The 21934-nt window shown below is 42.9% G+C and overlaps 1 protein-coding gene across 4 annotated transcripts in view; it reads left to right on the forward strand.

Moving 5' to 3' along the window:
* USP24 (ubiquitin specific peptidase 24) overlaps nt 1-21934 on the forward strand; it is a 139237-nt gene that overhangs the window by 68686 nt on the left and 48617 nt on the right. For 3 of the 4 annotated variants that reach the window (XM_070509829.1, XM_044770871.2, XM_044770872.2), the window contains exons 25-38: nt 1975-2041; nt 2169-2279; nt 2997-3095; nt 3190-3363; nt 6373-6458; nt 6621-6714; nt 7764-7919; nt 10444-10541; nt 13607-13702; nt 13825-14053; nt 14935-15094; nt 15882-16037; nt 18299-18369; nt 19049-19209. In XM_070509829.1, the coding sequence (XP_070365930.1) occupies nt 1975-2041; nt 2169-2279; nt 2997-3095; nt 3190-3363; nt 6373-6458; nt 6621-6714; nt 7764-7919; nt 10444-10541; nt 13607-13702; nt 13825-14053; nt 14935-15094; nt 15882-16037; nt 18299-18369; nt 19049-19209 (1758 nt within the window). The remainder of the gene's footprint in view (nt 1-1974; nt 2042-2168; nt 2280-2996; nt 3096-3189; nt 3364-6372; nt 6459-6620; nt 6715-7763; nt 7920-10443; nt 10542-13606; nt 13703-13824; nt 14054-14934; nt 15095-15881; nt 16038-18298; nt 18370-19048; nt 19210-21934) is intronic. The other variant, XM_044770873.2, reaches the window with a different exon arrangement.

The raw sequence follows: 21934 nt of genomic DNA on the forward strand, positions 1-21934 counted from the left end.
CTCAACCCTCTTGACCTCTTTTTTTTTAGACAGTTTTTTTTTTTTTTTAAAGTGTGGCACCTGAGCTAACATCTGTTGCCATTTTTCTTATTCTTCTTCTCCGCAAAGCCCCCCAGTACCTGGTTGTATATTCTACTTGTGGATCCCTCTAGCTGTGGCATGTGAGACGCCCCCTCAGCGTGGCCTTATGAGCCGTGTGTAGGTCCACAGCCAGTATCTGAACCGCTGAAACCCTAGGCCACCGAAGCGGAGCACACAAACCTAACCACTCGGCCGTGGGCCTGGCCTCTTGACCTCTTTTTTAAATGGCGGAAAGTGGTTATAAATTTGGCTCGTGATAAGAATACTAACACAACTTTTATATTCCCAGTAGACTTTTGTTAAGAATATGTATTAAGGCCTCCTAATCACATGTTTGTAAGATGTAGTCCATCTCTATGACCCAGGTCCTTAATTTTTCATTGTCTAACAAAGCAGAATAGAAGTGCATTTATGAACTATTGGATTGGGATTTCCAAACTGCTACTTCTTTAGATAAGTGTGCTTTTTGGTTTTTTCTTTGTATTAAGTGCTTTTTATTCTGAATCATCTCATATTTGACTGACTACAGAGCAAAACTACATGACAGTTTTTAAATGTTATAAACTCTAAACAGAGTTATGTTATTATAAACTCTAAACAGTTAGTAAGAGTGTATAATTTCAAAGTTGCATTTGAACCAGCACATCTCATTTCACTGGTTTTGAAAGAACTTTCAGTGACCATAATTGTTCCAACTGATGGGGGAGGAGTTCTTCTCTCATCTGTACAGTGTTTTCCATGCTCTTTGATTAAATTCACTACTGAGTTCACTCAGCAACTCACTTATTATGGCACTTAGATATTTCCTAAAGATTTTTCCTCTGAATTTCCAATTGTAGTTCCTCTCGACGGACTGAAAGAATTTAATGTATTTAATGAAACTGTTAAAATATGTTTGACCAACACTTAGAATGAAACTTCCAATAGTACTAATCAGCACACCAGACTAATTGTTAGGAAATGGTGGTACCTGTTTTCAGTTGTAGAAATAGACTATTTGAAATCCCTAGCCTTCCTGGAATAGCAGCTGTTTAAATGAAGCACACTTGGATTTTCGTCTCTCAGTGTTAACGCCTGTAGCGTTCTCTTTAATAAAGTATGGAGCTGGGACTGTATAAGCTGCTGAATGTTGGAATCCGATGATTGCAAATGTTAAGGAAGAGTCCATCAGTCTTTGACCAGAAGAGACCTCCCCTCTCGTTTACAGAGGCTGCTCGAGCTGGCCCTCCATTGCTCTGTGCTCCCTCTTCCAGAGACGTGTCTCCTGACTTGTGGGGATGTCTTATGTGCTCTGAAAACTCTTGGGATAACAAATTCTTACATTGTATGTTTTAACTATACATAATGTTCACTTAAACCAGAGGAACAGTTGTTTGTCCTTCCCTTCTCCTCATTCTTAGGCTAGTTAAAACAAACAGCGCCGCTTACCTGTGCTGCGCTTCCTGCTGTGTTCTTGTCTCGCAATTCTCAGGCAGTCCAGAACTTTGTCAGATCCCATGTGTTAACAGAATTATGTGGCATATTTTAGTTGTCAGATTATGAGAGTCAGACTCATTGATTGTTCATTCTTGGTGGATTGATGGACAAATAGGCCTGGAGACCCAGGTCCTCTATTTATGGAACAAGTGTTTAAAAAAAGAATAAGAGGAAAAAAGAGGCCAGGCAAGGCAGCGTGGGAAGGGCAGGCTTCTCCTGCCTGTTCCGTCTGCACCACAGCTGTGAGCTGGGGGAACCACCTCCCCCTTGGGTGGAAGGGGAGTTAAGTCTTTGCAAATTTCAGTCTTTGATCAGTGAGTGCCAACTGTGATTGTGGTTTTGGTGAAACAGGCTGGAATTGAGCTCACGTCAGCAATTCATTTCAAATATGTTCAAAAAAATTTTTGTAATCCATAGATCCACTAAGCTTGTAATAATTGAGAGATTGCTGCTTCTGGCAGAACGCTATGTGATCACTATAGAGGTAAGCCTCTCTTCTTTTTAGAGCAACTTTATCCACCTGTTACTAGACTCAGTGTGTGAAGTGTGTACTTTTGAGATGTTTAATAGCAGTGCTGTGCATCTGACTTGTTTGACATATCTTTTTCAAGGATTTTTACTCTGTTCCACGAACTATTCTACCTCATGGTGCCTCATTTCATGGACATCTGTTAACTCTTAATGTTACATATGAGTCTACCAAAGACACCTTCACTGTAGAGGTAGGTTCATAGTAAGCTCTGCAGCCGTTTTCCCATGGTCGTGCTGTTTTCATAAGAACACTGTTGATTGAGATAGCTGCATGGATGACTACTCTGAAAGCTGTAAACGAATTTAGAATGAAGACCTAAAATGAAGGAAACTCATGGGGTATAAGCAGACACATAAGTAAATATTGTTGTAATATCAGGGGTGATGAATATCATAAAAAATAAGAATAAAGCAGGATAACTTGGTAGAAAGTGATGTATACCTGAAATATCATTTTAGATAAAGATGGACAGGGAAGGTCTCTCTGAGGTGGTGACATTTGAACAAAGACTTGAATGAAGTGACAGAGTAAGCCATTTCTGGGGGAAGAACATTCTAAGCAGAGGGAGCAGCAGATACAAAGGCCCTGAGGTGGGAGTTTGCTTGGCTTGTTCAGTGACATCAAGGCGGCCAATGTGACTAGAGCATATGAGCAAGGAGGGGAGTGGCAGGCACTGCTGTGGAAGGACTCGAGATTTTATTCCGTGTGTGATGGGAAGATTGGCGTACAGACTAGAACATTTGCTTACAGCTGAAGGAAAGTCTCACAGGGCGTGGCCCCTTGTCTTTGGGTTCTCTGCTGTGTTCCCAGCTTCTAGAACAGCGTCGGATATATAGGAGAAACTCACTATCAGTTGTTTAAATGAATAAGTTAAATGAAGTACTCCCAACCATGTTTTCTTTTACAGGCTCACAGTAATGAAACCATAGGGAGTGTCCGATGGAAGATAGCCAAGCAGTTGTGCTCTCCTGTGGATAACATACAGATATTTACAAATGATAGTCTGGTAGGTTTAGATAAACGGTTTGTGGCACTTCAGCCTGATCTTAATGCCTTCTCCTTCCTTTCTCTCTCAATAATTAAGAAACCGCTTTTTGCAGCTGACGGTGAATAAGGATCAAAAGCTGCTCCACCAGCTGGGCTTTTCTGATGAACAGGTCCTCACAGTGAAGACTTCCGGCAGTGGGACTCCGTCTGGGAGCTCAGCAGACTCCTCCACCAGCTCCAGCAGCAGCAGCAGTGGGGTTTTCAGTTCATCATATGCCATGGAGCAGGTATTGAATGATACATTTCTATTTAAAAAACAAGAATTGAATAATCTTTGTCTTTTTGCCTTCAGCCCATATAGATTTAGATGCTTATGTCTTTTCCACTCAGACAAACCCTGGCTCTTGAAAACTATATCACTGAGAAGTGCTGGGCTTCAGTTAGGAGAAGATGCCTGTTTTACCGATCTTCTGAACACAGGATCCTCTGAGTCCCAGTCGTTCTGCCTGGCCGCTGCTTGCTGCTCCTCTCACACGTCTCTCTTCACTAGTTCGTTGACTTTCCCTCTACTGGGTCATTCCCATTAGTACTCACATGTGCTGTTACTCCTACTATCTTAAAAAACCGTTACTTCACCCGAGTTCCAGTCTCGGCTGCTGCCCATTCTCTCCCTCCCAAAGCAGCAAAGCTCCTTGAAAGAAAAGTTGTCTCAACTCTCTTTGCCATCCTTCCTTGAGCCCTCTTGAAAAGAGTCAGGCTTTTTCTAGGTGATCTGTCACCTCACTCCTCAGTCCTTATCTTGACATTTTAGAGGACTTGATACATGTGATTGCTTCCCCTTGAAATACTTTCTTCACTTGGTGTCCGGGACTCGCCTGGCTTCCCCCGCCTCTCTGGCTCCTCCTGTTTGCTGTGCTCTGCCGTTCCTCTTGATCTCCCTGGTCTCTGTACAGAGGAGTTCCCTAGTGACAGTCCTCTGCCCTCTCTTCTGTCTGCACTCAATCCCTTAGGAATCTCAGTATCAAAGCTTTAGATATTATATGTACATTGATGACTCCCCCATTTTTATCTTTAGCTTGAAGTCCAGATATCTGGATCCAAATACTTAACATCTCCTCCTGGCTGTGGAATAGGCACCCCAATCATAATATATCCAAAACTGAACTCCTGAGATCTCCTTTCTCACCACCTCACCCCTACCCCAAACCTCTTCATCCCACAGTCTTGCCCTATCTCAGACGATGGCATCTCCATTGTTCCAGTTGCTCATGCCAGAATCCTTGGGTACTTTCTTTCTCTCATACTCGTATATAGCCATCAGCAAATCCTTGGCTCTACCTTTAGGATACATCGAGAATCTAGCTATTTTTCTCTCTTCCACAGCTTCCACACCAGTCCAGGCAACCACCCTCCCCTGCCTGGAGTGTTTCAGTAGTGCCCTAACTGGTGTCACGACTTCTGCCCTTGTACCAGTTCGGTCTCTTCTCTCTGTAGCACCAAGCAGCCTGTGAGCTAACACAGAAGTCAAATTGTGCCACTCCTCACCTCAGGTGCTCCGGTGGCTGCCCCTCCTCAGCATGGGAGCCACTGTTTTCACTGGGACCCATGGGCCTGCCTGCTGAGCCCCTCTGGATGCTCCCTCTGCAGATCGCCTGCCGTGGCCTCCCTCCCTCACACCACTCCAGCTGAGCTGGCCTCCGCGTTGGTCCTCGGACACAGCAGGGCCTGTGTGCTTGCTCTTCCCTGTGCCTAGAATGTTCTTTCCCAACATCCAGGTGCTCCTCTGTCACCTTCTTTGGCTTTTACTCAAATGTTGCCTTCCCAGTGAGCCTTCTTGGGCAATTCTGTCTAACTCTCAGGCCCGTTCCTTCCTGCCCCTGCACTTCTGACTTCCTTTCCCTTCTCTATGGTTCTTTAACATACTATATGCTTTATCTTGTTTCATGTCTCTCTCCCCAGTAAAGTATAAGCTCCATGGGAACAGATCTTTGTCTGTTTTGCCCGCTGTACCCCCAGCACTTAAAACAGTGCCTAGAACATAATAGGTACTCGTTCAGTGTCTATTGAATGATTTCATGAGTCAGTCAGTCTGCCTGTTTACTTTCCTCCCGTCTCCGTGTCAGGAACTGAGCTTGGTACCAGGGGAACAAAACGGAATAAGATGTTCTGCTCTTCAGGCTTTTACAGTCTAGATAGAAAGATAATGCCAGACCTCACGTAAAGGTATTTAAATGACGTGTAGGGATTTTTAATTCATAATTATTATATGTATTCCTTTAATTTAATTCCATGTGTGAGTTCTTTGTGAGACTGTGTCTTTTTAACTTAGCATAATTTTGCTGTAGGTATCAAGGAACTCTCAAGCTTAGTATTAGTACAGTGGGGGTTTTTTAAGTAACTATACTTAGATATAGCAGTAATTTAAGAAAGAAATCCCACTCAGAGTGCTATTATGACAGTTAATGACAGAAACAATGTACACAGCATATTCAAGTTTAACGTTTTTATACTATTTCATACTTGTTCTGAATTTATTAAAAATATTCCTGTATATAGGGGCCAGCCTGGTGGCTCAGCAGTTAAGTTTGCACGTTCCGCTTCAGCAGCCTGGGGTTCACCAGTTTGGATCCCGGGTGTGGACCTACACACCACTTGTCAAGCTGTGCTGTGGCAGGCATCCCACATATAAAATAGAGGAAGGTGGGCAGAGATGTTAGCTCAGGACCAGTCTTCCTCAGCAAAAAGAGGGAGGTTTGGTGGCAGATATTAGCTCAGGGCTAATCTCCCCCTCCCAAAAAAAATTCCTGTATATAAATACATTTTATAGTGATATCTAGTTTTTTATTCCTTATAACCAGAAAACAGCACCTTGATCACATTCAAATCTCTTCTCTGTGTTGTGTATGTGTATATGCATATGTATACTATAATTTTCCTTTTGGATCCCTCATTACGTTGTTTGCTGCTGACAAGCTGTGATCAGCTTTCAGTGGCGCCTACTCTATTCCGTTAATTACACCTGCCCTTTTTGCCTCTCTCCGCCTGCCTGCCTTTGAGTGCCTTAGCCACTTCCCCAGCAGGCGCGCAGGAGAGCCAGGTAACAGGCACCCTGGGAGGTAGTGCCCCTCACTCTGGGTTCCTGTGTGGTGTTCTTCCGTGCAGGTGAGCACCGGGATCCCCTCCAGCTTTGTGATGGCCAGTCTTTCAGAACCAGTATTTTTATTGTCGATACGTTTGATTGGAAAAGGAGAAACTCCTTTTGTAAATCTGTGTTTATGTCTTGCTGTTTTCCTCAGGAGAAGTCCCTCCCTGGCGTTGTGATGGCCCTTGTGTGTAACGTATTTGACATGCTTTACCAGCTGGCCAATCTGGAGGAGCCGAGGTAAATACACGAGTTAGCAAGCTTGAAAGAGGGGGAGTTATTAAGGTCCAGAACCAAGAAATTTTTCACTTGAAATGTATTTTTCTTTACCTCCCATACTAAATGACTCTGTTATTGAAACTGTGGCTTATGTGAAAAAAAATTTAATTTGAAAAATTTCAGGATAACTCTACGAGTACGAAAGCTGCTGCTCTTGATCCCCACTGACCCCGCCATTCAGGAAGCCCTCGACCAGCTGGACTCTTTAGGAAGGAAGGTATGAGCTTCGTGGACGCTTATGTCACTGGCCCGGGAGTGTTACAGCATGAGGCAGTGGAAGTACCCTGTGAAATCACAGCGAGGCCACTTGATAGCATCTTTCCCATGACTCTTTCTCTTTTTTTGAAAAGTACTTTTCCCATGAGTGGAAATCCGAACTTCACGTTGGCTTTTAAAGAAGCATCCAGATAGGGTCAAAAATGGCATCAAATTTTAAAACTAGAAGACCCTTTAATATCACCTGCTTCTACCCTCTTCATATTCTGTTAGGAAACTGAGTCCAGAGAGGTGAAACGTCGCCCCCAGTCACACCCCAGTTCTCACTCCCTGGAGATGCTGTCCTCTGCTCGAGCCTCTCGGAGTGTGGCTGTGGTGTGTTTGAGTTGATTAAATAGATGGATTATCTTTGAATTTTCTCACAGTTGATACTTAAAGTTCATGTTGTTTAATTTTTAGAATATTGTTTCTTAAGAGTTTTATATCTACTAAAATTGTGTTTTGTCTATGATGTTGTTTATGTTCTTAGAATAAATTAATTTGGAAGAAAGTTGTTAGAACTAAGTTAGGAATTTTCTCTGTCAGTGGTTGAAGTTTAGATCAGCTCATCATCTTGTCCTATATGGCTTATATATTAATTTGAGAGAGAGAACTAATGTAATTATAAAATATAACACTAGTCCTAGTTAAAAGAAATTCACAAAGCTCCCACTTCCACAATCTCATGACTTGATTACCAGTGTTTAGAAGTACAGGTTTTACAAACACAGGAGCAAATTGAAATGACCTGGCTCACATTGTGTGAATTCCTTCTCTATGACATCCATGCAGGATTGGGGTGCTGTTGACCACTTAGAGTTTGTGCACTGGAGTTTGATGTTTTGTTAATAATTACAGTGATGTGGTTTTATGAGGTTAATTTTTTACAAAATTTCAGTGCTGTGGCTTCTATTATAAAGGAGAAGAATACTAGAATACATACACATATCCATGTCTCTTTAATTTGTGCTTTTAAGACATATGTGCTATATTTCATTCTCCTAAACTTAGAAAACATTGCTGTCTGAAACAAGTTCTCAGTCTTCAAAATCTCCGTCCCTGTCTTCAAAGCAGCAGCACCAGCCCAGTGCCAGTTCAATCCTAGAAAGTCTGTTTCGATCTTTCGCTCCGGGGATGTCCACCTTCAGAGTGCTCTACAACTTAGAAGTAAGAAGCCTGGCTTATTGTTGTTTCGTTTGGTTGCAGAATCATGCTTTCAGATGTCAGAGATAAGTAAACAGGTTTCTCTTATTATCTGGTTGATCCGTTAACAAATAGTTTTAAAAAAAGTAAAAAAGAGAATATAAATTAAAACATGTTTTGCCTTTTTAAATGCTCGATTTTTTTTCAGTTTATTCCTATGTACATTATTATACTTGCAAAATAGGATCTAAATAAATAATTAGGAAGCCTTATGTATTAAAATATGTTATTACCTTCCTCTGGAAGTTTTGCAAGTCTGTATAATATCAATTACTAATCCTGAGCCTCCTTGTTATTAAATGCATCTTGATTTTTTTAAAAGCTACTATAATTCGTTGACATTAATGAAGCTTTACGAGGAATTTGTCAAGAGACATGTTAACATTATTTTAAGGTAAAAAAAGAATTTGAGCAAAAGAATATTTTTACTTTCTCCCCCTAAAAGTAGCTTTAAACTAGTAGATTTAGTTCAGTAAACATTTACTAATTGTTTACTGTCTACAAGTCAGTAGTTAAAGGGTAGTTAAAGGGTCAGAATTGAAAAGAAGATATTTGCTCCAAGATCTTAGGAATGAGACAGAGAGGAGGCTGGCTAGATGGAGTCTGGAAAGCAAAGCATAGCAAGCCATGCAGGAGGGGGACCAGGTGGGGACGGCCCCTCTCAGAGCGGGGGGCCAGACCCCGGGCCTCTTTAGGGCTGGGGAAAGTAAAGCCCTGAGTGATTTGGCTTTGACCTGAGATGTTATATCCAGGCAGTTATTAAAGAATCCACATGAATGCCTAAGCAGCCTGAATTACCAATTATCGTTTATCTGGAGGAGATTTTGAGTCACAATGAAGGTCATAATTGCTAAGAGGGACCTGCTTGGGCATTTTTTCCAAGTTTTATTTCCTCTGACAATGTAATTTGGAGTATATAATAATATCCATTCATTTTTATGTTCTTGTTGCTTGTGTGTTCAAGCTGTGATGAGATTAAATATTTGCCTTAAAGTAATCATTTTTGTCAAAAGATGTGTTGGATTCAAAAAGAGAAAATATTTAGCAAATATTTTTTAAATAAAGTATGTCCTTATTTAATGTGGACATTTAAAAATACGTGCAATATTCCAAAACAGAAAATTGCTTAGAAAATTTTGGCCAATTTAAGGTTATAAATTTTGAACGTTACAACTGCTGCCAGATTTGTCACTTTTTGAATGATTATCTCAAAAAAGTTAGGGTGTAAAATCTTAACACCCGCATTTGAGAGCCTCTAGAAAAACAGAATGGTTCAACGAGCCTAGCTTGTCACCAGCTACCTGGACTACATCATCTTACAGCCAGAAGACTTAGCCGTCAAGTCAGGGCAGGCGGCCGTGGCCCCTGGGACAGGATTGGGACTGCAGAGCCCCGGGTCTCCCAGGCTGTGCTCCTGTGCTCTGGCTGCCGGGCGTGCATCCCAAAGAGCAGCTTGGGAGGAAGCCATCTTTAAAAGAACCCACGTTAAAAATCGAAGCTCATGAAACCCGTAGGTTCATAGAAGCAGATTTTTTATAATAGAAGAGAATCTTGAATTACATCTAGTTTAAAACCTTGCGGAAACTGAGGTAATCAGTCTTCTTTAAAAATTTTAAATCATAACAATTGTTTTGTGAGCGCCGGTTTTGTGCCAGTGCTTGTACTGAGCACCTTAAGCTGTGTTATCTTATTTAATCTAAGCAATCCTCTGGTAAAGGTAATTATTATCCTGATTACCCTCATGAGAAAACTGAGGCAAAAGGGAAAATGCCCTGCCTGCGCTCTCAGCCAGCGGGTGGTAAACCGGAACACGAACTAGATATGTAGTCTCATTCTCTAGCCTGATGGTCTGTGTGGAGTAATTCTTTGCCATACCAAAACACGCAGGTAGGGGGCATAGACGTTAGAGAGAGACACATCTGGATTTGAGTTCTAACAATATGACCTTGGACAGGAGGTCACGAAACCTTTCAGGTCTCAGTCTTTACCTATAAAGTAAAATACATTTGCCACACCAGTGAGATTGAGAGAATGCATATCAGGCACCTCATCTTATGCTTAGAACATTCTAGATGCTCAGTAAATAGGAGGTGGAATCATTAGGGAGGTCATCTAGCATTTTTAATAAATGGGCTGTTTCATGAAACTTTAGTTGATAGATTTTTTTAAGCACATCTCTGGCATACACGTAACGTACCTGTGGTCCCTAAGCCTGAGACCTGAGACCTTTGTGTTAGCTGGTTTCGTGGGGGAAGAACGCTCCAGCTTTCTTCAGAACAGGAAGGTTTTTCTTGCTAAGTACATACAACTTGGAAAATGTGATTATTTTAATCATGAAACATCAGCCTCCTTAATACTTCTTGAGGGAAAAAACAACATGCAGCATTTAAAGAGATTCTGGCTCGAGTTGTCTGATTATTTTACTTGGTTAAGGAGTAATTTTTGCTGGAACTGTTGGGATGATTAATTGTGCGTGTCTCTTTCCAAGGTTCTAAGCTCCAAACTCATGCCAACAGCTGACGATGACATGGCAAGAAACTGTGCGAAATCCTTCTGTGAGAACTTCCTCAGAGCAGGAGGTTTAAGGTTAGAGTTTCAATATCATGTTAAATGAATTGCAGAAAATGAAGATGGTTATCTCAGTTAATTTGCCCTCCCTAGCCTTGCTTAGTCCTGTGAGGTAACATCAGGCCTTGTGAGGGTTACCATAAGGCATGATGTTTCAGTCTTTGTAATATTTTAGTTGATTTTGTGCCTTTTGATTGTTTGAAAATTAGAGAAGCGCGGCTCCTTCCCTCTGGTGGTGGGGACCCCCCAGCGGAAGGGAGGTGGGGAGGGGAGGCTGTATCTTCTGCATCTGTCGAGTCCCACATCCGTGTGGGATGAGGTGGACTTGACTCCCAGGAAGCAGTGTTGTACGAGGCGTTAGTTTTGAGGATGCAAAGATAAATTAGCTATTATCCCTGCTCTTGAGAGGCTCATGGTTTAACAAAGAATAACAAACAGTTATTATAAGTGTCAAAACAGAGGCTTATGAACAGTGCCTTGGGGGGCAAGTTTAGGGAAGAAAGTAGTGGTTAAACCGATTAAATTTGTTTGAGGTAATAAGATTAGGAAATGCTCCACAGAAAGTGACATTTGAGCTGGGAATTGAGAAATGAGTAGTCCTTCCCTAGATGAGTGAGGGGCAGGGCACTCAGCCTGGAGGGAAGATGAGGGAAAGCACAAGCTGCGTGGCCTGTCTTGGGAGCTATTAGTGCCTGGCGAGGCTAGAGTAAAGAATAAAAGAGAGGAAGAGGTAAAGAAGGGTCCCCTGCGGAACTTCAACATTGTGTGTAGACCATGGGAAAGCAGGAGGTTTCTAAGCCGGGAGGTACCTAGGACACTTCCTCTGGCTGCAGCGGAGAAGATGAATGGAAGGGGCGAGACTGGAGGCAGGGAGCACTAGGAAGAGCTGTGACAGCGGTCCAGAGAAGAGGTGACAAGTCTTAAATGTGGATAGTGGTAGGATGACATTTACAAGGTAAAATAGGCCAGTCTTTATGATTAAATGTAGGGTAAGAGCGTTTTATAAAATGGCCCTGTGATTTCTTGCCTGGGAGTGGTAAATGGTGACTCTTTAGTCTATATGGGAAATAAACATGGAAGGACATGGAGGACACAGGAAGGCCAGAGAAATGGGTTTGGTTGCACGTGAGGTCCCTGTGAGTCATGTGAAGGGGACGGTGTGGTTGTGATGCCCTCAAGAGAAGTGGAGAATGGCGTTGGAGACTTGGGGGAGGCATCAGTGGGTAGGTAAAGCCGTTTGGGTATAAGCAGCTGGCAGGGTTGGGTGGCGAGTGTAAGGATGGGAAGTAGCCTCTGCAGTATGATGAGTGAGAAAGGGCTGACGGTGGTTTGAAGGGGTGAATAACTGAGGGAAAAGTGGGCTTTTCTGTTGTGATTTTAACTTGTAGAAGGCTTGGTTCTCTTTGTAGGCTGACTACAAGGGGCTGATAAAGAAGAAAAGAATAAAGATAAAAGCAAAAGGGTGATGGATCCCTGGGCTAAGTTCTGCCGCAGTTGAAAGGAGCTGTGCCCTAGAAAGCAGCAGGTGTGCCTCCCTCTGGGCGGGCGGAGTGAGAGCCAGCTTGAAGTCTGAGCTCAGCATAGTGGAAGGGATTCCTGTCTGCAGGCCTTGAGGGGGCGAGAAGCTTGGTGAGACCTTGAACAGATAGAGGGGACAGGAAAGAGAGAAATGGAGCTGAAAGAATTCCCAAGCGTGTGGAAGGCCTAGAGCACACATAGTTTTACTGTTCGTTCAACACTGTCAAGTTTTGTTAGTAAAAACTCATTTCTGATTACTTGGCCAGTCACAGAGCTGTGGTAATAAAGGTGTGTCACTTCTGACTTACTTTTGTTTGTCAGTTAATTTACATGCCAGGCGTTCTAACAGAGTGGTGGATCCATGTCCTCGTGACACTTAGAGTCTAGAGGGGAGACAGTCAGTAAACAAAGAAGTAAAGTTACAAACCAGAAGGACCTACAACTAGAATATACAACTGTGTACTGAGGGGCTTTGGGGAGAAGAAGAAGAAAAGAAAAACAAAAGAAAATAAAGTCAAAGTGTTTGTCAGCTGGTGATCAGAGCTGTAGAGAAAAGTGAGGCGAGGAAGTGGGTGTGGGAGGGTTGTGATTTTCAGTAGGGTCATTAGGGAAAGCTTCAGTGATGAGGTGACATTTTTCAAAGACCTGAAGGAGGTGAGGGAGCAAGACCGGGAGATACCTGGGGACAGTGGTTCAGAGGAGCAGCCGGGGCGTGCCCTTCGTGGGGTGGGCCCGGTGCCTCAGAGACCAGCAGGAGGCCAGCGTGGCTGGGGCAGAGCAGATGCGAGGCTGCACGTGCACCAGAGGCCAGGTTGCGTAGGATCTTGTAGGCTACTGTGAAGACTGCCTTTTTCCTCTGGAGGGTTTCGTGCAGAGGAGGAGTGCCATGATCTGACTTAGATTTTAAAAGGATCGCTGATTGATCTTTTTTTTTTTTTGCTGAAGAAGTAAGATTCGCCCTGTGCTAACACCTGTTGCCAGTCTTCCTCTACTTTATATGTGAGTAGCTGCCACAGCATGGCTGACAAGTGGCGTAGGTCTGTGCCTGGGATCCGAATCTGCAAACCCGGGCTGCCAAAGCTGAGCGCACTGAACTTAACTGCTATCCCACCAGTGGCCGGCCCCACTGGCTGATCTTTTGAGAATAGATTTTGGAGATGGAGCATCAGGAGTGGAAGCAGGAAGAACAGTTAAGCTTTGCAATAATGCAGGCTGTAGTGGATGTGAAAAACAAGCTATTGAATACACCAGTTCTGGTTATTTGATAGTTCTACTAGTACTGACATGGCGGTTGGTCAGTGAACTCAAGCCAGTGAGAAGAGGAGCTATCCAAACGCTGTGTTGAATATTTTTTTGGCTAAGCAAGGAGTCTGTCTGAATGGAGAAGGAGGGTTGTAGATATCATAGGAAATCATTGTGTTAGAAATATTTGTGGTCCATTTATATGTAAGGATCTTCTAGAAATTTAAGTAATTGATAACTTTTATAAGCAATTAAATTACAGAAAATTTCCTATGAAAGAAAAAGAAGTCTTTAAACTTATGCCTTTTTTCTTTTTTTTGAAGTTTGGTTGTAAATGTCATGCAGAGGGATTCCATCCCATCGGAAGTGGACTACGAAACAAGGCAAGGAGTTTACTCCATCTGTCTACAACTTGCAAGGTGTGTAAATTCATTACATTAGTCTCACAAGGCAACACATGACTATTTTTCTTCCCAATCCCATCATTTTAAGTAGTATGCAATGACCTTGAATTAAGTCTAACTTTTTATTTCCTTTTAAGATTTTTACTTGTTGGACAAACAATGCCCACGTTATTAGATGAAGACCTCACCAAAGATGGCATAGAAGCACTTTCTTCCCGCCCATTCCGAAACGTCAGCCGGCAGACGAGCAGGCAGATGTCCCTGTGCGGTACCCCAGAAAAGGCTTCCTACCGACAGTTGTCAGTGTCAGACAGGTCTTCCATCAGGGTTGAGGAGATCATCCCTGCTGCCCGAGTGGCAATACAGGCAAGTGATGTGGGTTCAGAAAGCGGTAAGTTCCTCCCGTTTGGAAGGAACTGGTTGCGAGGAGGGGCTACGCAGATATAAAAATGGTTGGCATGAGCATTGCCTTCAAGGAACTTATGGTGAGCAAGAAAGAGATCACTAGTGCAGAAATAACTATAATTCAAGGTGGAAAATATCAGGTGTTATAAGAGAAGGATAAAGGCAACACATTCCATGGACCTTTAGAAGAAGTGGAATAATCACCTTCGCCTGTGGCTGTCGTGGGCGATGCTGTGTGGGAGGTGGCACTTGAGCTGGGCTTTAGGACACAGAGGCGTGAACTATGTAGAGATAAGTGTGGAGAGTTGTTGAGAAGGGAGGGTATGAGCAAAGTGAGAGAGACAACATCAGAGCCTGCGTAGAGGTCCTACAATGGTTCACATGGGCCAAAGTGCAGTGTGAGGACGAGGGAAACTGGAAAAACAAAACTGGTGCTGGGTGGTTTAAGCCAGAGCACGGGGATCAGAGCCTCTGCTGTACAGGCAGCAGAGAGGCAACAGTGTCTGAGCAGGACGAGCACGGGGATCAGAGCCTCTGTTGTACAGGCAGCAGAGAGGCGGCACTGTCTGAGCGGGACAAGCACAGGGGTCAGAGGCTCTGCTGTACAGGTAGCAGAGAGGCGACAGTGTCTGAGCGGGACGAGCACGGGGATCAGAGCCTCTGTTGTACAGGCAGCAGTGAGGCGGCAGTGTCTGAGCAGGATGGAAACGCAGAAATGACTGTGCTGGCTTCTCCATCTTGGGAAAGAGCCTCAGAAAACCGAGGCAAGTAGGAAGGCTGCACAAGTCGGTGGGTGTGTGAGCACATGCGTTGCTCACAACACTCTTCTGTCCCTCCCTCAGACCATGGAAGTCAGCGACTTCACCTCCACAGTGGCCTGTTTCATGAGGTTGTCGTGGGCTGCAGCTGCAGGACGGCTGGACCTCGTGGGGAGTAGCCAGCCCATTAAAGAAAGTAACTCTCTGTTTCCTGCTGGAATTCGAAACAGACTCAGCAGTTCAGGTACTGGTTAAAAGGGGAACGTAATTAGAACATTGGGCAGCAGCTAGCTGGGGGAACCATCTGTGGACAGAAGGAGAAGGCCTCTCCTCTTGCTTTTGAGCGTGAGTGAAAGTTCACTGGGCTCTGCGTTTAAGGTCTGTGCGCGTTACTGTCCGTGTGTTTATGTGTCATCCTTCATTGAAGAAGAAAAGTGTTCGTAAACACAGAGGAAGTGGGAAACCAAGTCAGCTTGCTGAGTGTGCGTGTCATGAGGCCAATAATTGTGACGGTAATACAGATTCTTCTAGAATTCTTACCTGGAAAACAGTTCTTTTTTGTTAGGCCTTTATAAATAGCTTTATTTCTCAGCTTCATTTGGTTTTCCTGCTCAATCTATGTATAAATACCTCAAAAATAATAAAGTTTTAAAAATATATGACATACATACAGTATAGTGCAGGACTGTTAAATATACGGGACTGTTAGGCTTTTTACATATGTGTAACCCGTCTAGATCCAGACACGGAACATTCCTAATATCCCAGGAAGACCCCCTCATACCTCCAAAACTGCACTATTCTTACTTCTGTTGGTTTCGCCTCAAACACATTTCGAGCCCCTCCAAGTGTGTTTTAAGTACAAAGCATTCGGGACCAAATGAGGCAATTAAATCTCTCGTATTTCTTAGACCAGAGTGTGTTCGTGAGCTCTTCATTTCACTTGACAGCTCTGGCTGTCATTAAAAGGATGCTAGAGCATCACCCGGGTCCTGTGGGATCCACAGTAACCTTCTGTTTGCCTGTCCCAGGGAGCACCTGCAGCTCTGGGAGCGAAGGAGACGCCGCAGTCCTGCACGCGGGCATCTGTGTGCGACAGCAGTCTGTGTCCACCAAGGACTCACTGGTTGCCGGAGAGGCCCTGTCTCTTCTTGTGACCTGCCTGCAGCTTCGGAGCCAGCAGCTGGGTATGTGGGAGGTTTGCTTGCAATAAGTCATCTCTTTTAGGGAAAGGCCAGGTTTCTGTTGGGAATTCCGTACAGTCTTCATAGTTAAGGTCATATTAATAGAAATGAAAAAGGGGGGAAAGTTGGTATGTGGAATAGGTGAGAATAGTGCTAGGATAGTGAAAATCTAAACATGAGCACCTTCTGTGTGTAAGGTTCCACAGTAGGTGTGATAAGGCAGCCTGTCTGCCCTCCAGGAGCTTACCGTCTAGTTGAGGAATTAAAACAACCCAGATTTACTAGTTCATAAACTGTGGAATTAGAAATATATGTCAATTCCTAACCTAATGACTCCATTATTAAAGATCATGACACTTAAGATTTGCCCTTTTATCTCGATTGTTGGCTCTGGCAAACTGGCCCTCTGACTAACCACTCTTTCAGGGTTAGAGCAGCCGCAGCTCGGCCCCTCACCACTGGCTCCTCTCGGTCTATACTCGCTCTGGTGGTGATCTCATCAACTTTCACAGCCTTAAATTCCTTTGTATGCTGGTAACGCCTGAATTTGATCTACGGCCTGGACCACTCCCCTGCCGGCTCTGCTTGGATATCAAGTAGCCATCCCAAACTTCACGTGTCCAGAGCTGAACTATGTGTCTGGCCCGTATTACTCACGAGTTTTCCCAACTTAATTAATGGCAGTTTGCTTCTTCCAGTTGCTCTGGCCACAAACCCTGGCGTCATCCTTGACTCCTTCCTTTGACACCCCACTTTTAATGTGTCAGCATGTCTCCTTCACCTCCGTCTGACCCCCCTGTAGTAGCACCCTCACTGTTACTGCCCTCTGACCTGCCAGCATCTCTCACCTGGGTTACAGTGGCCATGCTCTTGCTAGTCCACCTGCTTCTACCCCTGCAGTTTGTTCTCCACGCAGTAGCCAGAGGGGACCTTCTGAAATGTAAACCAGATTGTATCGCTCCTCTGTGTAAAACCTCATGGTGGTGTCCCAGTTCATGCTGAGTAAAAGCCACATCTTTACTCAGGCCCTCCAGGCTGCACACAGTCTGCCCCTTGATGCCTGTGTGCCTTTACCTTCTGCTCTCCCCCCATCATGTGCTTCAGCCACCCTGGCCTCCTGGCTCTTCCCCAACACTCCAGGCACATGCCTACCTCAGGGCCTTGCACTGGCTGTTCCCTCTTCCTGGTAGTTTCTTCCCCCATCTATCCACATGGCCCTCTTCCTCATTTCCTCCCAGTCTTTGTTAATATCACCCTTAGTGAGATGTTCTCTGAGCACCTTCTTAAAGAAATCACAACCCTCCCCTCACGAGCCCAGCGCTACCTAAACTCCTTACTTTATTTTTCTCTATATCACTATCACTTTATAACATACAGGATAATTTACTTATTTATCATGTGTATTGTCATCATTCCTTCCCCAGCTGGATTGTAAGCTCTTTAAGGACAGAGACTTTTGTTCTCTACTAAATCTTCAGCACCCAGACACTGCGTGATGTGTAGTAGGCCCTCGATAAATATTTATTCAGGAATGAGGTCTTAACAGCCCCACTTTTAAAAGGTTGTACCAAGATGTGGGAGCCCTGCTCTTCCCTGTTATTGCTGATTCAGACTGCCTGTTAGTAGAGTTGGTGATCCTTATGCATTTAGTGTAACATCCAAACTAATCATACAAGATTATCAAGGTAAAGATATAAAAAAAGTTAGACATTTATGGAGCAGTAAAATAATAGCCAAAACTGCTTCCTTTGAGCAGGAATGCTTTTGATGGCTTATGTATGAGAAGTGCAAGTCCTTAGGAAATGCTGTTGAACATATGCCATACTCTTTGTTCGATTTTCCTACAGTTTAATTTAGAGAGATTTAAAAATCAAAATAAAAAACTTATAACTTCTCTTCAAGCTTTTTTATCATTTGTAGGTTTATTATAGGGTACCTTTTAGAGTTCACAAGTGTTGATAGTTTGTCAAGGCAAGACATAGTTGTTCTGTAACTGGTGCTTGCCAGGTGTTGGGCTAAACTGTGTGGGGGTGCAAAGGTAACTGAGGCCTGGTCCTGCTCTGGAGCACGTTGGAATCTCATGGGTAAACTCACAGACGTGCAGGCAGTTGTGGGAGGTCCTAAATTCAACGCCATGTAGAAGAAGAGATGAATTTCTGCTACAGTTAAGCTTAAGAAACCATTCAGAATTTTTGAAATTTTGAAAATGCATTTCTTAACTTAGCTCTCCCCGTACCCTCAATTCTCCTTATTCTTCTCGTTAGCATCTTTCTATAACTTGCCCTGTGTTGCTGATTTTATCATTGACATTCTGCTTGGATCACCAAGTGCTGAGGTAAGGATTTTTTTACATTACTTTATAAAAAACACTTGGTCTTGTTCTGTCGTGGGCTCTCTGGATACCTTTGACCCTGTGGGGTGTCAGGAATGGCATTCGGTCCTCTCAGGGAGCCATACAACGGGGCCGCAGACCACTCTGAAAGCAGAGTGACCATTTGGACGATCTGCCCTCCTTTCCGTTCTATATCCGTCCTCCATTCCTACAGAGCTAAGGGACTGGTGCTGTGGCTGATTTGTGTTTGTTATTACAAATAAAATGTTGCAGCCGGTGTTCCGCATCCATAGCTGGCAAAGGCAGCGGGCACGCAGCGTCAACATGTTGGTCCAAATCCAGAAGGACCAACTTCAAGACATGAATTCCCCTTAGGTTTTATAATTCTGATTTTCTTACGTGACCTTAAAAATTGACCTTTAAACACTTGAGAAAGAGTTTTTCTTATTTTTATTTACATTAAATCATAAACCTATTGATTAGAATAGTTTGGGAAATCAGTTCCCAGACCACACTTATTTTTAATTAGTCCTGGTTTATTCAGTGAAAACTTGACCATCAGTGACTGAAACGCTCATGGCCTTACAGTGTCCTTCAGAGCTGGCCTCAGGAGGAGAATCACTTTGTCAGCCATCTCTCAGTTAGCTGACATCTGTCCTTGGCCACTGTAATGTCCTTGCAGATTCGCCGCGTTGCCTGTGATCAGCTGTATACCCTTAGTCAGACGGATACTTCGGCTCATCCAGATGTGCAGAAGCCAAATCAGTTTCTCCTGGGCGTGATTCTCACAGCTCAGCTGCCTCTCTGGTCTCCAACTAGTATTATGAGAGGAGTCAATCAGAGGTATGTAATGAAGATGAAAGCTCCCGTTACAGAAAGAGAATAATGATTTGTGTACTGCTCCCCTAAAGTCTACCATCATTATTGAGACGACAGAAGATTCTCTCCTTTCCTCTTCTCACGTTTATGTGCCCTCAAAGAGAGGATTCCAGGTTTTCTCCCCATGCAGGATGGAAGAGTTAGAAGAAATGATAACCAGGCTTTCTTCCCCTCCGTCACCCCAAGTCCCACCTGAGCCACCTACCCCCAAGAGAAAGAGGAGCTCACCTGGTTGATGAGAGGCTGAAATTGTCAAGCCAGGTCACTGTGTAAAGGTCACACTGCTCGTGTCTTCCTGTACGTCCCTTTCTCAGCTCAGCATACTTCATAACTCCATATCTAAATGTTCTGTGGTATCCTTCTAGCTTGCTTTCTTGGTTTTATATGTGCCTGGGCGTGTAAGGCGGCTTGTTGAATGACTTGGTAAACCCATTCTGCCTGCCCCACCTTGTCTGTGTAGGCTAGCCTGCATACAGCGGTGCCCCAGTCTAGGCCCACTGACCTCACGTTTTAGCCGCTTCTCCACCTCCCCTCTGCCAGAGAGGCCCTGCTGGGGCTTGTAAGACGGCACAGAGAGTCGTGAAATTGATGCCTACTTCCCTTGGACGTGCTTTATAAGCTAGAGACCTTGAAGGGAAGAAATGCTAGAGCTACTCCAAACCCCTAAAGTACAAGCATCCAAGCCTGGTATTTATTTTTTGTGTGGTAAAATAGACAGAACATAAAATTTACCATTTTAACCATTTTTTAAGCTATATAGTTCCGTGGAGTGAAGTATATTCATACTGTTGTACAACCGTCTCTACCATTTATCTCCAGAACTTTTTCAGTATCCTAAAGTAAATCTCTCTACCCATTAATAAGTCATGAAATAAAAAACTGATTAATTTGCCTCCATAAAAATTAAAAATTTCAAGGTGGAAAAAAAATACGATAAAGTCAAAAATCAATTTACAAACGGGCTAAATAGATCTGCAACGTATATTACAGACAAGCTAATTTTGATAAATATATAAAAAGTTATTATAAATCATTAAACCAAACACCAACAGCCACATTAAAAAATGACTGAAGGACATGAAGCGATAATTCAAAGACAAATGTAGATTTGGTGTTTTTTTTAGATTTTTTTTTTTTTTAGTTTTGCTGGAACTTTTTTTTTTTACTGTGGCAAAATGACATGACGTAAAATTTACCATTTTAATCATTTTTAGAAAAGTGTATAATTCGGTGGCATTAAATACATGCATGTTATTGTGCAACCATCATCACTGTCCATTTCCAGAACTTTTTCATCTTCCTAAACTGAAATTCTGAACCCGTTAAGCAGTAACTCCCTTTTCTTTCCCCTCCTCCCTCTAGCCCCTGGCAACCACTGTTCTACCATCTTTCTCAATGAATTTGACTATTCTAGGTACCCTGCTACAATATGTCAGAAATTTACTCCTGTTGAAGACTGAGTACTGTTTCCTTGTGTGTATACACCACATTTTGTTTATCCATTCACCTGTAGGTAGACATGTGGGTTGTTTCATCTTTGACTTATTACGAATAATACTGCCAATGAACATGGATGTGCAAGTATCAATTTGAGATACTACTTTCAATTCTTTTGGGTATATGCCCAGAGGTGGAATTGCTGGATCATATGGTAATTCCATGTTTGATTTTTTGAGGAACCTCCATACTGTTTTCCAAAGTAGTTGCACTATTTGACATTCCCACCAGCAGCGCATAAGGGTTCCATATTTTCCACATCCTTGCCAACATGTTGACTTTGGATTTCTTTGTTTGTTTTCGATAATAGCTATCCTAATGGTGTGGAGTGGTATCTCATTGTGGTTTAGATTTGCATTTTCCTACTGATTAGTGATTTTGAGCATCCTGTGCTTATTGACCATTTGTGTATCTTCTTTGCAGAAATGTCTATTCAAGTTCTTTCCCATTTTTAAATTAAGTTGTCTGTCTTTTTGGTGGTGTTGGATTGTAGGAGTTCTTTATATATACTGGGTATTAATCCCTTATCAGACATATGATTTGCAAATATTTTCTCCCATTCTGTAGGGTTTATTTTACTTTCCTGATAGTGTCCTGTGATAGATAAAAGTTTTTAATTTTAATGGAGTCAATTACCTATTTTTTTTCTTTTGTTGCCTATGCTTTTGGTGTCATATCCAAGAATTCATTGCCAAATACAATGTCATGAAGTTTTTCCCCTGTGTTTTCTTCTACGAGTCTTACAGTTTTAGCTCTTATATTTAGGTCTTTGATCCATTTTGAGTTGCTTTGTATTTGATATAGGGGAAACATCCAAATTTGTTTTTTTCCATGTGGATATCCAGTTGCTCCAGCACCATTTTTTGAAAAGACTATCCTTTCCCCATTGAATGGTTTTGACAACCCTATCAAAAATAATTTGACCGTATATGTGAGGGTTTATATCTGGGGTCTTTATTTCTATCCCAGGGGTCTATATGTCTGTCTTTATGCCAATACCACACTATTTTGATTATTGTGGCATTGTGGTAAATTTGAAATCAGGAAATGTGAGTCCTTCATCTATGTTCTTCTTTCTCAAGATTGTTTTTTCTACTTGAGATCCCTTGAGATTCCATATGAATTTCAGAATGGATTTTTCTATTTCTCCAAAAAATGTCATTGGGATTTTAATAGGGATTATACTGAATCT

This window comes from Equus asinus, chromosome 5 (genome assembly GCF_041296235.1).
Source record: "Equus asinus isolate D_3611 breed Donkey chromosome 5, EquAss-T2T_v2, whole genome shotgun sequence".
In the NCBI taxonomy this organism is placed as follows: domain Eukaryota; kingdom Metazoa; phylum Chordata; class Mammalia; order Perissodactyla; family Equidae; genus Equus; species Equus asinus.